Source organism: Manihot esculenta, chromosome 8 (genome assembly GCF_001659605.2).
Source record: "Manihot esculenta cultivar AM560-2 chromosome 8, M.esculenta_v8, whole genome shotgun sequence".
In the NCBI taxonomy this organism is placed as follows: domain Eukaryota; kingdom Viridiplantae; phylum Streptophyta; class Magnoliopsida; order Malpighiales; family Euphorbiaceae; genus Manihot; species Manihot esculenta.
In genome coordinates this window covers 1,948,027-1,962,649 of record NC_035168.2, presented here as the reverse complement: position 1 = coordinate 1,962,649, position 14,623 = coordinate 1,948,027, and the positions used below count along the sequence as shown (strand labels likewise).

The following is a 14,623-nucleotide window of genomic DNA, read 5'->3' as shown; positions in this document are numbered from 1 at the left end:
TTGCTAATAATTATGTAAAGTTTATTCACTATTTTTTCATGGGCTAATTACCAACTCTCTAGGACACTCCATTTTACAAACATACACTTCATGTAAGACTTTGGACATTCACAAGCACAACATTGTACACACAAACACATATTTAAACTACTTCCTATAGGCAGCCAAAGCAAGATTCTCCACAAGTTATAAAGGGGTGTGATGCGAAGATCCCTGAAGCTTCTCTTTATTTATTTATTTATTTTTTGTCGAAGATCCCTGAAGCTTCTTGAATGGTAGTGGTTCTAGATATTTCTACAATGGCTGTCTTGTCCAAACTATTCCGCTGAATGATCTAGCTACAGAAACTTCTAGAGATGGAGAGATTCTTCAATATGATCATTCTGCTGTAATCTTCTTCTTGGGTATTGCTTTCAAAGGGATAAGCTTTCTCACTGTAAAACCCATCCTTTCTTTCATGTCAATGGTCTCTGGAGATGAATTACTGCCAAGCTCCCAGTCAAAACTGTGAAGCAAAGAGGCTAAAGTAAGGTGAAGCATGCGGTGAGCCAATGGGAAGCCTGCACAAAATCGTCTTCCAGATCCAAATGGGATCAACTCGAAGTTTTGTCCTCTGTAGTCAATGTCTGAACGTAGAAATCTCTCAGGCTTGAAAGACAAGGGATCCTCCCAAGCATCTGGGTCTCTTCCTATAGCCCAAGCATTGACGAAAATTTGTGTATCTTTAGGTACATCGTATCCCATGAAGTTTGTGTCGTGCAAGGTATTTCTTGGAACCAATAATGGGAATACAGGATGTAATCTCATCGACTCTTTGATCACTGCACGTAGATATGGCAATTCATCTATGTCACTCTCCTCAACTTTTCTCTTCGACCCCACTACACGATTAAGCTCTTCTTTAACTCTTCTCATTGATTCTGGGTGGCGGAACAGCTCCGCCAGTGTCCATTCAATGGTGCCGCTTGTAGTTTCTGTCCCACCAAAAAATATTTCCTGCACATCGTCTTCTCACTTAGAGAATTTTGATCCTATTTGTTGGAAATATTTTACCTTTTATATGTATCGCTGTGATATAAATAAAATTTAGTTTCAATTCAAATAAATTTTAATGGAAGCAGTATAAATAAAATTTAATTTCGGTCTATAAAACTTTAAAAATTCATATGCTTTTAAAAAAATTATCAAAAAATGTACATAAAGCACAAAATTTTAGATATGATTGGTTACCAGTATGATGATGAGTCTTCTGTGGGCTGAGATCTCATCAGGTCCATTCTTCCCATCACCTTCATACTCCAACAGTGCATCCAAGAAGTCCCTGCCTTCTCTTCTTTTCATTAATTTCCTATCTTCAATCCTCTTCTTGACGAACCCATCGACTACTTTCAGAGTTCGTCCCAGGTCTCGCTCCATCTTCTTCTTGATCCTCTGGGGATCCAACCCCTTCAAAAATGGCAAAAAATCAGCTACGTTTGGCTTCCCACTCCACTCCATGACCTTGTCCATGGCCTCAAAGAACTCAGGCCCCTCTTTCGAATGAGAATTCAAAAGATCCTGTGAAATCACCAGGTTGCCTATCAGGTTGAATGCCATTACGAAGACATAATGAGCTACCACCAATTCCCCTGTTTCTCCTCGTGCAACTGCTGCTGCTACGTCCTCCTCAATATTTTGTATCATATTGTCGATGCACTTCCGCCGAACCGAGGCAGTGCCGTTGATTCGCTTGTGGGTCATGAGCTCCACTGTAACAACACGGCGAACAAGGCGCCACTCGAAGCCATACCTTCCAAGAGAAATCGAACCCGTTTGATAATCATGAGCTGTGAAAGCTTCAGGAACTTTCCGGTCACTGAAACTAACGTCGTGATTCTTGAACAGCTCTTCAGCTGCCTTGGCGGACTGTATTACAAGGCCGTTAGTGCACCCGAGTCTTAACCAAATTACAGGTCCATACTTGAACCTAAGCTTGTATAAATTCCGGTGAGGAAAGGATCCAAGATTGAAGATGTTACCAACGACCGGCCAAGCAGGAGGCCCCGGTGGTCGTTTCTTGGCACCAAGTGACCTTGATTGTCTCTGTTTGAGCAGCAGAACCAGGGCTACAAGGAAGAAGAGAGTAAACCAAGCGAGCAGACTATCCATTTCTTTTCCTTCCCCACGTAAGTGTTTGAGCGTACGGCAACCTACTTGAACTCCTCTATTAAGGAAAATACTTTTGGGAAATTCTTAGGTGCTGTACGCAAACGGTATGGGTCTCATTTTTTTATTTTTTCCTTTTAAAGGCGTCTCGGTTTATAATAAACTAAATCCAGACAATTATTTTTCAATTATTTAATGAATCTAAAATATTGTACCCGATCTTGTTGAATAAAGAGATGACAAACCAAAAGAAGAAAGACAAAAAAAAAAAGAATATATAACTCACAAAACATGAGGAATAAAACTGCGAAGGAGATTATATATTATTTACTGAAATGACTGCCTATTTATAGGCTTACAAAAGACAAGTTGCACCAACATTTTACTGAGTCATAGGAACGTGACAAAACAGATTCATTATCAACTAAAGAATCGGTAACAGCAAAACGACTAGGTAACTAAAGCTAGCTAATAATTCGGTAGACCACTAAGCCATTAGCTAACAAATAAATAAATAAATAAAAGAAGATGGTAATAAGCTTGGTCAACAAATGACCACGTGTTGGTGGCTGGTGTTGATATCTTCAATACTCCCCCTCAACATCAGCTTCTTCTTTGTTCGCCCCACCAAGCTGATGATAGAAATTTTCGAACTTGTTGCCACTCAAGCCTTTTGTAAATAAATCTGCAGCTTGATTTTCTGTTCTGACATGCTTCAACTCAATTTCCTCTTGCAAGACTTTCTCTCGGATAAAGTGGTAATGCACCTCCACATGCTTAGTTTTTGCATGAAAAACTGGATTTCCGCCAAACATATTGCTGACAAATTATCGCAATACAGAGGAATTGGATACGTCACCGGTTGATGCAAGTCCTCTAACAGTTGCATAAGCCAACTGCTCTCTTGAGCTGCCATCGCTGCTGCTCGGTACTCCGCTTCGGTGGTTGACAAAGACACTGTTGGTTGTCTTTTGCTACACCAAGAAATTGCTCCCGACCCAAGCATGAAAACATACCCGGTAGTTGAGCGTCGAGTATTATGGTCACCTGCATAGTCAGCATCACAATAGCCAACTAGTTTACAACCTCCTCCTCTTTTGTACATAATACCATAGCCAAGCGTATTCTTCACATATCTCAGAATTCGACGAACTGCATCCAAATGAGGCTTCTCGGATGTTGCATGTACCGACTCATCACACCAATTGCAAAAGAAATATCTGGTCTAGTTAAAGTTAAGTAGATAAGACTACCCACCAACTGCCGGTACATTGTAGCATCTTCTAAATTTTTCCCTTCATGAGCACATATTTTGGCGTTTGGCTCCATTGGTGTTGAGATTGGCTTACACTTAAGCATTCCAAACTTCTTCAGTAAATCTTTGGAATACTTTTGCTGATGGAGAAATATTCCTTCTTGAGAATGATCGACCTCTATACCAAGAAAATGCTTGAGCTGTCCAAGTTCTTTCATCTGAAAGCGAACTGACAAATTCTCCTTGGTTCGAAAAATTTCTTCTTCACAATCTCCTGTGATGATTAAATCATCCACATATACTAGCACGATAGCTAGCTTCTCTCCTTTAGCTTTGACGAACAAGCTAGCATCCGCACTTGTCACCAAATAACCACTATGAGTAAGAAATTCAGCAATCTTGCCATACCAAGCCCTCGGTGCTTGTTTTAATCCATAAAGCGCCTTCCGTAGCTTACACACATACTCAGGATGATCTTGATTCTGAAAGCCCATCGGCTGGTCCATGTAGATCTCCCGATCCAGCTTCCCATGCAAAAATGCATTCTTCACGTCCATTTGCCACAAATTCTAATTTTTGAAAGCTGCAAGTGCTAATAGGACTCGTACAGTTGTAAGCTTTGCAACTGGACTGAACGTTTCATCATAGTCTAGTCCATATTGTTGAGAGAACCCTCGAGCTACCAGGCGAGCCTTGTGTCTCTCTATTGATCCATCTGTGCGGCGCTTTATCTTGTATACCCATTTGCAAGAAATAGGCTTAACATCTCTTGGCTTTGGCACGAGCTCCCAAGTCTGATTTCTGTCTAGCGCGGCAATTTCTTCTTCCATAGCTTTAATCCATTCTGGATTCCGGAACGCTTCCTCGAATGTCTCCAGCTCTTTTGCATCTGCTTCTTCCACTATGGCGGCATTGGCATACTTTGGATTTGGCTTTCTAATTCTTGTTGACCTTCTTAGTGGAGTTGGTGCTTCCACTCCATTAGGCTCATCTTGTTCGCTTGGTTGTTAATACATACCAGTTTGCCAAGGACTTTGGGCTACACCTTCTTCGACATTGCCTTCGTCATCTACATCTTTAGCTTCACCTAAACCCAATTGGATTTGAGAAGATTGCACCACGTCTTTAAAAACATCTGAGTCTGGCAATACTTCCTTGTCTGAGAACCACCATGAAGAAGCTTCATCGAACACCACATTCCGGGATGTGTAGCACTTTCCGGTTGTAGGATCACAACATCTCCACCCTTTTCTTTGACTGTCATATCCTACAAAAATGCATCTAACAGCCTTCTTGTCCATTTTGCTACGTAAATGATCAGGTACAAAATACATAGCAAACACATCCGAAAACTCTGAAATAACTAACTGAAGGTTTCATGTTCCACAATTTTTCAAAAGGTGAAGTAAAACATAACCTTTGTTGAGGAAGCCTATTGATCACAAATGCAGCTGTCCTCATTGCTTCAGCCCAAAAACGTCTTGGTACATTCTTCGCGTGAAGCATGCTTCGACAAATTTCTGCCAGATGCCTGTTCTTCCTTTCTGCTATGCCATTCTATTGTGGAGTGCTAGCACATGTGAACTGATGGCGTATTCGGCATTCTTGAAGGAATTCACAAAACTCGTCTGAGGTATACTCTCCCCCATTGTCACTACGTAGACAACGAATTCCTTTGCCAACTTTCGCTTCTGCTACCTCCTTAAACTCTTTGAACTTTGAAAAAGTTTCAGATTTTTCCTTCATGAAGAAAATCCACACATACCTTGAGAAGTCGTCAATGAAAGTCACCATGTATTTCATCCCAGCAATGGAAGCTTGTTTAACTGGTCCAAACACATCCGAGTGGACCAACTCTAGTGGTTTCTTCGCTTTAAATTTGGACTCTTCGTACGACAACTGGTGTGCTTTTCCATACTGACAGCCTGCACATACCGTGTCTTTTCTCACTTCAAGTGGTGGAAGTCCCTTCAACATCGACATCTTCATCATCACATCTAATTTGGAATAGCTAACGTGACCTAGCCGCATGTGCCACACGTCTGCCGTTTCATTCCTTCTTGTCTTGTCTACATATGCGGTTTCTGCAGACATTACGTAGACTGATTCCAACCTCTGTCCCTTCATCACCGGTTCTTCTATAATCTCTAGGTCCCGATAAACCTTCACATCTTCTGGACCAAAGAGAACAAAATGGTCAGAAGATGTTAACTGTGCCACCGAGAGAAGATTTTTCTTCATACCTGGGACATGGTAGACATTTTGGAGCGGCACCTCGGTATCACTATGTTGAGGAGAGACTACCGTATTACCGATGTGAGCTATCGGTAGCTTTGAGTTGTTCGCCGTTACGACCACCCGGCTTCCCTTATACTCTGACAGGTTCTGCAGCTTCTCTTTATCACCCGTCATATGATTTGAGCATCCCGAGTCAACGATCCAATCTCTCTCGTAATCAATCTGTTCAAATGTTGTTGCTGTGAAAGCTAACTCCTCTCCTTTTGCAGCAAGTAGTGCCTCAACATCCCATTCATCTTAAATCTGTTCAGACGTTGTTGTTGTAAATAATGCCTCAACATCCCATTCATCTTCGCTTTTAGAAGCAGCCACGTTACTCTCCACCGTCTTTTCCTTTGACCAACAAGTTTTTGCCATGTGACCCTTCTTCCCGCAATTGTAGCAGTTCCCTTCAAACTTTTTGCCATTGTCTTGATTCTTCGAAGCTCCCCCTGCACGAACGCTCCCTTCGCCTTGATGACTTCTTGCCTTGTCATCATTCTTTTTGAATCTACCGGTGGCATGCTGCTTGGAATTCCACCTGCCTCTATTGGCATAGAGTGCCTCTTCTTCCTTCTTCAACGAGACTCCTCCCATTTGCTTAGCTAAGGCTTCTTGACTAGCTAGCAAATTTTCGAATTCTACAAGCGACGGCTGAGTTTGCCATCCTTGTATGGCAGCAACGAAACTCCTGAATTCTGGCTTCAACCCATGGATGATGATTCGCTTCATCCTCGTATCACCAATAGGAGCCTTCGGATCCAACTCAGAAATCTCCCGGCATAGCGTCTTTACTTTATGAAAGTACTGTGCGACCGTCATGTCGCGTTGTGCCACCGACAGCAACTCACTCTCTAAGAGTTGGAGCTTCGTATCGTTCTTCTTTGAGAACAGCTTGGCGAACGTATCCCAAGCTTCCTTCGGAGTTTTGGCATCACGTATATGCTCTAGCACATCTTCTTCGACTGTGGTCTTCAAGGCGAACATCGCTTTACCCGCTTTGATTCTCCACTTCCGTAAGATACCATTCGTGTCTTCTGCTTCTGGCGACGTAACCTCATTTCCATTTACTACTTCCCACAAGTCTTGGCCTTGCAAGTACGACATCATGCATGTAGACCAAGAATTGTAGTTTTGGTTGTTGAGTTTCTTGATTCCACCAACCACTTGAAGATCGCCCATCCTGACAGCACAACTTGTCTTTAAACACGACGCCTACTGATGTTGACCCACGAAATTAATATAGAGTGCCCAGGAGAAACCAGGCTCTGATACCATATTGTTGAACAAAGAGCTGACAAACGACAAGAAGAAAGACAAAAAAGAAAGAATATATAACTCACAAAACAGGAGGAATAAAGCTGCGAAGGAGATTATATATTATTCAATGAAATGACTGCCTATTTATAGGCTTACAAAAGACACGTTGTACCAACATTTTACTGAGTCATAGGAACGTGGCAAAACAGATTCACTATCAACTAAAGAATCGGTAACAGCAAAACGACTAGGTAACTAAAATTAGCTAATAATTCGGTAGACCACTAAGCCATTAGCTAACAAATAAATAAATAAATAAAAGAAGATGGTAATAAGCTTGGTCAACAAATGATCACGTGTTGGTGGCTGGTGTTGATATCTTCAATAGATCTAATATTAAAAAATTAAAATTTATATTAAATTGCCGTATATGATGTCATCACTTTTGAATAATGTGATTTTAATGGTTTTGAATTATGCCACGAGGTGGTAGTACACCAACTTGCTATAGTTTTCCATTATTGTGTTTTTTTATTTAAATTTAATTAATTATATGGTATATAAATAATTTAATAATTATAATATTTCGCTTGCCACTCAATTAACTTTTAATTAAAAATCGTTACAGGGTTATAGCATGGCAGCGTGGTTCCCCATGCTTCACATTATCTTCTTCTTCATATTAATTAAAAAAGGAGACTTTTTACAGATATAATGTTTAGCATTTACGTGTAGAACAGGTAACATCTCCTTTTCCTTATTTTTTATTTTATTTGACACTATAGTTTCGAGATAGACTTTTATCTCTCTTTGTAATAAAAAAATTAATTTCTTTTATAATAATTTTATTATTTAAAATAATCTAATATAATTTTTTAAATTTATTATAAATAATTTTATAATAATCCATTTAAATTTTTTTAAATGAATTGTTTCAAAGAAAGCTATAATACCGAGTTCAAATTATATTATGTTTTTTATTAGGTTTAATCTATTATATTATCCTTCTTATATATTTATTTTCTTATCACTAACAAAAATTAAAATTAACAAAAATAAATTTTATAGTTGAGTGGGATAATACGTGCGGTTAAATGAAAAATGAGATGATTCTCCACACGCATGTCCTACTAAGAAACGTTTCTTTCATCACCAAATTGCCTCATTCTATTTTAAGCTATAACAAAATGCTACTTTATTAATAAATCTGCTGCCCAATTCCTTTTAGAATTCTTCCACATGCACTTGTATAGGGTTTGTTAAGAGTCTCAAAAAGAATACATATGGATTTACAAAAGCTCGCATGACGAATTAATAAATATAACAATGTAATTTTATGTATATTATTATAATAAAATAAGAGAAATCTCATATAAACTCAGGTTTAAATAATTTTTTTTTCATCGAGTTAAACGTCAATATTGGTATTAAATAAAATATTTGAGCCATTCTCTTAATTACGCCTGCAGTTGATGGATTGTTGCTAATTAGATTTTTCGCTGCATAATCAGGCGCGTCTCCGGCAGTTTGTCTGCATCAAATGAAACAATTTCTTGCTCCATAGGCTACATCCAGGGTAGGATCTTTCTCCAGCTGAGGCTTTTTGTGCCCAAAACCTTCATAATAAATCTGCACATTACTACACCAAAACCCAGAAGAAGTACCCTATTCTTGTATACTTATGGAGTTTCCTTTAAATTTTCTTATTTCCCTCTTCCTCCTTTCACTATCAACTCTGTTCTTCCTCCTCTGCCGCCGTAGAGAGTCCGCCATAACCGGCAGGTTCCCTCCAGGACCACCGAGATGGCCAATTCTTGGCAACCTGTTTGATCTTGGTGCCATGCCACACCGGACCTTAACAGACTTGAAACAAAAATATGGTGACGTTATAGGTCTAAAGCTAGGTGCTATAAACACCACGGTCGTCCTTTCGGCTAAGGCTGCTTCTGAGTTCTTCAAGAACCACGATCTCTCATTCGCTGAACGTACCAAATACGAGACCATGCGTGTCCATGGCTACGACCAAGGCTCCTTGGCTCTTGCCCCTTATGGTTCTTACTGGCGTGTCCTGAGGCGTCTAGTCACAGTAGATATGCTGGTAAACAAACGCATCAATGAAACAGCCTTCATACGAGAGAAATGCGTGAATGATATGGTGCAATGGATTGAAGAAGAATCCCAGAAAATTGAGAACAAGACTCGTGGGATTCATGTATCAAGATTTGTGTTCTTAATGGCTGTTAATTTGCTGGGAAATCTGATGCTTTCGCGTGATTTGGTGGATCCAGGATCAGAGGAAGGGTCAGAATTTTTCACAGCAGTAATGGGAGCAATGGAGACTTCAGGGTATGCAAATGTCGCAGATTATTTTCCATGGTTGAAGTGGCTAGATCCTCAAGGGTTGAAGAGAAAGATGGAGAGGGATCTTGGAAAAGCTATGGATTTTGCTTCTAAGTTTGTGAAGGAAAGAGTTGAAGTGAAGAAGAAGATGGTGGGAGACAAGAGGAAGGACTTTCTTGATGTGTTGCTTGAGTTTGAAGGTAATGGGAAGGACGAACCTGATAAAATTTCCGACCGAGATATCAACATTTTCATACTAGTAAGTTCTTATTATTTTTATTATATACACTTCTCTATGATTTTAATTTATGTTATTTCATTTAAATTATTGAAAAATATTTGATTTAATTTGATTTATGTAAAATTGAGGTATAAAATTTCATCATAAAAAAATTTAATTTATTACATTCGATTCGTATGAAATATAAATGTCCAATATTAAAAACAAAATGTGGTACAGGAAATCTTTATGGCAGGGACAGAAACCACCAGCAGCACCATTGAATATGCAATGACTGAGCTCCTACGCAACCCAGAGTCAATGACCAAGGCCAGAGCTGAACTTGCTACTGTAATTGGAGCAAACAGAAGAGTTGAAGAGAGAGACATAGACAATCTTCCATTCTTGCAGGCTGTAATAAAGGAAACGCTTAGATTACACCCTCCAATACCATTTCTAGTTCCTCGAAGAGCAATACAAGACACTAAGTTCATGGGATATCAGATTCCTCAAAACACACAAGTTCTCGTGAATGCATGGGCTATTGGAAGAGACCCAGATGTGTGGGATGATCCTTCGTGCTTTAACCCTGAAAGATTCATTGGGTCAAAAGTTGATTATAGAGGGCAACATTACGAGTTGATACCATTTGGGGCTGGAAGAAGAATTTGTGCTGGAGTGTCACTAGGACATCGAATGCTTCACCTTGTTTTGGGGTCTATACTTCACCAATTTGATTGGGAACTTGGAAGCAACGTCAATCCAAACGATGTGGACATGAGAGATCGGCTGGGCATTACAATGCGCAAGTTGGAGCCATTGCGAGCGATTCCTACAAAGCGTAATATGCTGGACTGTCTATAGAAAATGATAGAAAATTCTCTCTTCAATAACAAATTAAGGAGAAAATCATTCTGTTATCCCAATAAGAAAAATTATAAGCATCTCGAGTCATTTGGTGACAAGATAAATACAGTTCAATAATTTTCTTAAGGAATAGAGAAGGGAGTCCAATTTGAGACTTCCAAGTCTACCCATGTATAGTTATTATCAGAGGATATACTTATCCTATATATATATATTTTATAATATAATATTTTAATTATAATTTAAATTCTATTTGTAAATTTATGTATTTTCTAAAAAGTATAAATTACTGAAATTATTAGTGACTTTTATTTAAATTTTTCTTGTTTAGTAATTTAATTTAAAATCATTTATCTTGTTTCAACTGTTTTTAGTTAGTTTTTGAGATAATTACAAAATATAATTTTTTTATAAAATTATCTATTAAAAAGAGATATAAAAAATAATCATTTTATATTTTCTGTCACTATTTTCATTGTCTGTTTACGTTATACAAGTAATTATAAAAAGATAATAATTATATAAATTTTTAAATTTCTCAATTAATTATCTAAAAATAAATATTAATATCAACAACTTGATTTATCATTAATAAAATAAAAATAAATTATTATTAAATTAAAATAATAAAATATGAATAAAAAAGAAATAAATTAAAATTAAAATGAGCTCCAAGTCTTAGTATTGGGGTAAGGCTCATAATTGTGTGTTATTCTCTAAAGAAATAGAAAATACCACAGTGAACTGAATTTTTTATTAAAATCAAGTGAATCTTTTTCTTTCTCATGTTGCCTATGTACAACCTCACCCTTTTTCCTTCTCTTCTCTTCTCTTCGTTTTTTTTTTTAAAAAAAAAACAATTTTGAGGCTTATCCTTTTCCACTGCCGTTTTGAGCCCCTTTCTTGGTTGCTTTCCTTTGTTGTGCCTTGTTACTGTGTGGGTGTTCCCATGCTTGGGATACCTCTTGTTATAGTTGGAAACTAGTCTCAGCGATAAGTCGATGGAGACTAACGAGCGGCGCAGATGGGTATCTCTTAGATTTGGGTTGCTGGGTAAAGCGTTCGAGTTCTAGGAATCTATTTTTCCGCTGGTTTATTTGGACCCTCAAGCCTATAGTATTTTGTTGCTTATTTAAAGGCTTTATATTATGGACCTCAGGCACTTTCTCCCGTTGTAGGCTTTTAAACTCTCTACTATTAATATGATTTATTTTTGATAAAAAAAAAACTTTTCTTTTAATTTTTTCATACATGCCATGTGTCGATGATTTATTAGTTCATCATTTCAACTATGATATTCTGATACAGAGTAACGCCTGCATTATATAATTCTAAAAAATATTAGGAATTCAAACTTAGAAGTATTAAAATAAATGGTTAAAAATTTCAAATTACCATTCTATCAGAATTGCATAAGTTCAATGCATTGGCAATAAGAAATGCATATTTTCCTTGGACTCATATATTTTTATTTTGTTTTGCTTCGAAAGTCTATGCCTGTTTTTGATTCCTTCGACTTCTGATATTGACATTAATTTGCTTATATTTGTGCTTGCTGTGGCTTACATAGTCTAACCAAGAGTGTATATGTTGATTGGATGATGAAATTTAATTAAGCACTCGACAGCGAACTAATTTAAAGTCTTGGGTCCTGCATCACAGGGATTGTGATGGCATATACAAATAGTAAGAACAGCAGATTATGGTTGTCTACTTGGTCTTCATCTCTCTCTCTCTCATTTATGTGTATATATATCTCATCCGAGGCTGCAACATGCAACAATCTTTGGTAATTACAAATCAAAGTGATAAATGGAGTTCATGTACGATAGTCTTGTTTGGTGCAGTCTTTTCTTATCACTAGCTTTGATTCTCCTACTAAATGGGAAAAAATGGCGAAATATAAACAAGAACCTACCTCCAGGGCCTCCAGGGTGGCCAATCTTTGGTAACATGTTCGATCTTGGAACCGCACCACATCAAGCTCTTTACGAGCTTAAGTTTAAGTATGGACCTGTGCTCCTGTTAAGACTCGGATCCATTGATACAATGGTCATACAATCGGCAAAGGCTGCAGCAGAGCTCTTCAAGAACCATGATGCCAGCTTTTGTGATCGCAAGTCTCCTGATGTATTATCGGCTCACAACTATGAAGAGGCATCACTTGCAGTTGGCCATTATGGCCCCTACTGGCGTATGCTTCGCCGTCTTTGCTCCGTGGAATTCATGACCAACAAGCGACTCAATGAGACAGCTTCCATCCGCTTGAAATGCATCAGTCAAATGTTACGGTAATTAATTTGCACTCCTCTCCCACATACCATCTATGTATTAATTTCTTGTTAATCTCAGATAACTAGTTGATACAATATGCAAAAATTTTTAGCCTTTTTTTTTTTTTGTTTAATTTGGTTTAAATTGGAACTCAATCACATTTATTATAATTTTGGAGACGACTTTAATACAATTGAACTAAAGTACATCGCAACATATTCTTAATGTGTGAATATCTGACAGGAGCATTGAGGATGATGTTGCAGCTGCAAAAGCAAGAGGAGAATCAGGCACAGTGAATTTACCTCACTATTTATTCCTAATGTCATTCAACTTAATAGGTAATCTCATGGTGTCACGAGATCTTTTAGATTCACAGTGCAAAGAAGGGCATGAGTTTTTTGAAGCCATGGACAAAGTAGCTACGTGGGTAGGGACGCCAAATATAGCAGATTTTCTACCTTTCTTGAAAAGGTTAGATCCCCAGGGACTCAAAAGGAGCATGTTGCGAGATATGGGAAAAGCCAAGGAGATTGTTGCAAGTTTCGTGGAACAAAGGATTAAGGATCATAAAATAGAGAAAGAAAAGACAAAGGACTTCCTTGATACTTTGTTGGAATATGAAGGTGACGGGAAAGAATGGCATGAGAAGATCCCATATGAAAAAGTCATTTTAATCGTATTGGTAAGCATATCCCTTGATAATCATATACTTCTTGATGTGAGGAGAGGGGTATTAGAATAAGTTTACTAAATTAATTTAGAAATGATATTCAATTGAAGTTGTTCGATTGTGTTTAATATGTTGCAGGAAATGTTTTTTGGTGGGTCAGAAACTACAAGTACAACAATGGAATGGTTTATGGCAGAGCTACTTCGTAATCCAAAAGCCATGAGAAAAGTTAAAGAAGAACTCAATGCAGTTGTTGGAGTAAACAGGAAGGTGGTTGAAGAGAGTGACATAGAGAAGCTACCATATTTCCAGGCTGCATTAAAAGAAACACTTAGATTACATCCTGCAATTCCTTTGCTCCTTCCAAGAAATACCTTACAAGATACAAATTTCATGGGGTACCACATATCTAAGGACACCCAAGTTTTTATAAATGCATGGGCAATAGCAAGAGATCCAGAATCTTGGGAGGATCCCTTAGCCTTCAAGCCTGAGAGATTTTTGGGTTCTAATATTGACTACAAGGGCCAGAATTTTGAGTTCATTCCATTTGGGTCAGGGAGGCGGATATGTGTGGGCATAACATTGGCTCAGCGGATAATTCCCCTTGGTTTAGCATCGCTAATTCATAATTTTGACTGGGAATTTGATAAGAATGCTAGCCCCGACATCTTAAATATGGATGAAAGAATTGGAGTAACAGTGAGAAAGCTTGTACCTTTAAATTTAATACCAAAAAAACGTAAAGAGATGCATGTCTAGAGAAATGTAAGAACTACTTTTTTTTTTTTTAATTGGCCGAGTATCTGTCATTAATTATATGTAAGAGCTACTTCTATTATGTGTTTAATTTATATGCCATTTTAAAATTGAGTGGATCCTGTACATTTGCTGCAGTAAAGACATGCTCAGTATAAAAGGGAAGTCCTAAAATCTAATAAACCTCCAAAAATAAGTGTTCAAATAAAATAGGTGCCGCCCGAGAGCCGATTTTGATTTGAAACTAGTGGTTCAAATTAGAACCGGCTCTAATTTTGATAGTTCAAATGATTTTACTTAAATTTTAAAATAGTTAAAGTTTTTTATGATCACGATTATGGTTAAATTCATAGTTTGGTTATAAGTATAGAGAATGAAAATTTTTAATTTGAAACTTTCAAATCTAAACTTGACTTAGGTTAATTTATCATCTTTTTTAAATATCATGCCGATTGCTACTACTATTATAGTTATGCAATCTCACCGCCTAATTTCTCATTTGAATTGATATATCCACAAGTTAATAGAGTTGTTAATAAAATAGTCAAAAGTG

At 37.7% G+C, this 14,623-nt stretch overlaps 3 protein-coding genes across 3 annotated transcripts; 2 read left to right on the top strand and 1 right to left on the bottom strand.

Annotated features, from left to right (window-relative positions):
- Window positions 1-2,264, bottom strand: LOC110620274 (iridoid oxidase). Its single transcript, XM_021763946.2, has 2 exons — window positions 1,231-2,264; window positions 1-996 (listed from the first exon to the last, which is right to left on the bottom strand). Exons 1-2 carry the CDS (start codon window positions 2,146-2,148, stop codon window positions 379-381), a joined length of 1,536 nt encoding a protein of 511 aa, XP_021619638.1. The 5' UTR covers window positions 2,149-2,264; the 3' UTR covers window positions 1-378.
- Window positions 2,265-8,372: 6,108 nt separating this feature from the next.
- LOC110621630 (cytochrome P450 76A1) lies at window positions 8,373-10,656 on the top strand. Its single transcript, XM_021765898.2, has 2 exons — window positions 8,373-9,536; window positions 9,738-10,656. Exons 1-2 carry the CDS (start codon window positions 8,619-8,621, stop codon window positions 10,359-10,361), a joined length of 1,542 nt encoding a protein of 513 aa, XP_021621590.1. The 5' UTR covers window positions 8,373-8,618; the 3' UTR covers window positions 10,362-10,656.
- A 1,438-nt stretch (window positions 10,657-12,094) lies between these two features.
- Window positions 12,095-14,166, top strand: LOC110621819 (iridoid oxidase). Its single transcript, XM_021766126.2, has 3 exons — window positions 12,095-12,655; window positions 12,882-13,323; window positions 13,450-14,166. Exons 1-3 carry the CDS (start codon window positions 12,177-12,179, stop codon window positions 14,071-14,073), a joined length of 1,545 nt encoding a protein of 514 aa, XP_021621818.1. The 5' UTR covers window positions 12,095-12,176; the 3' UTR covers window positions 14,074-14,166.
- The last annotated feature ends 457 nt before the right edge of the window (window positions 14,167-14,623 follow it).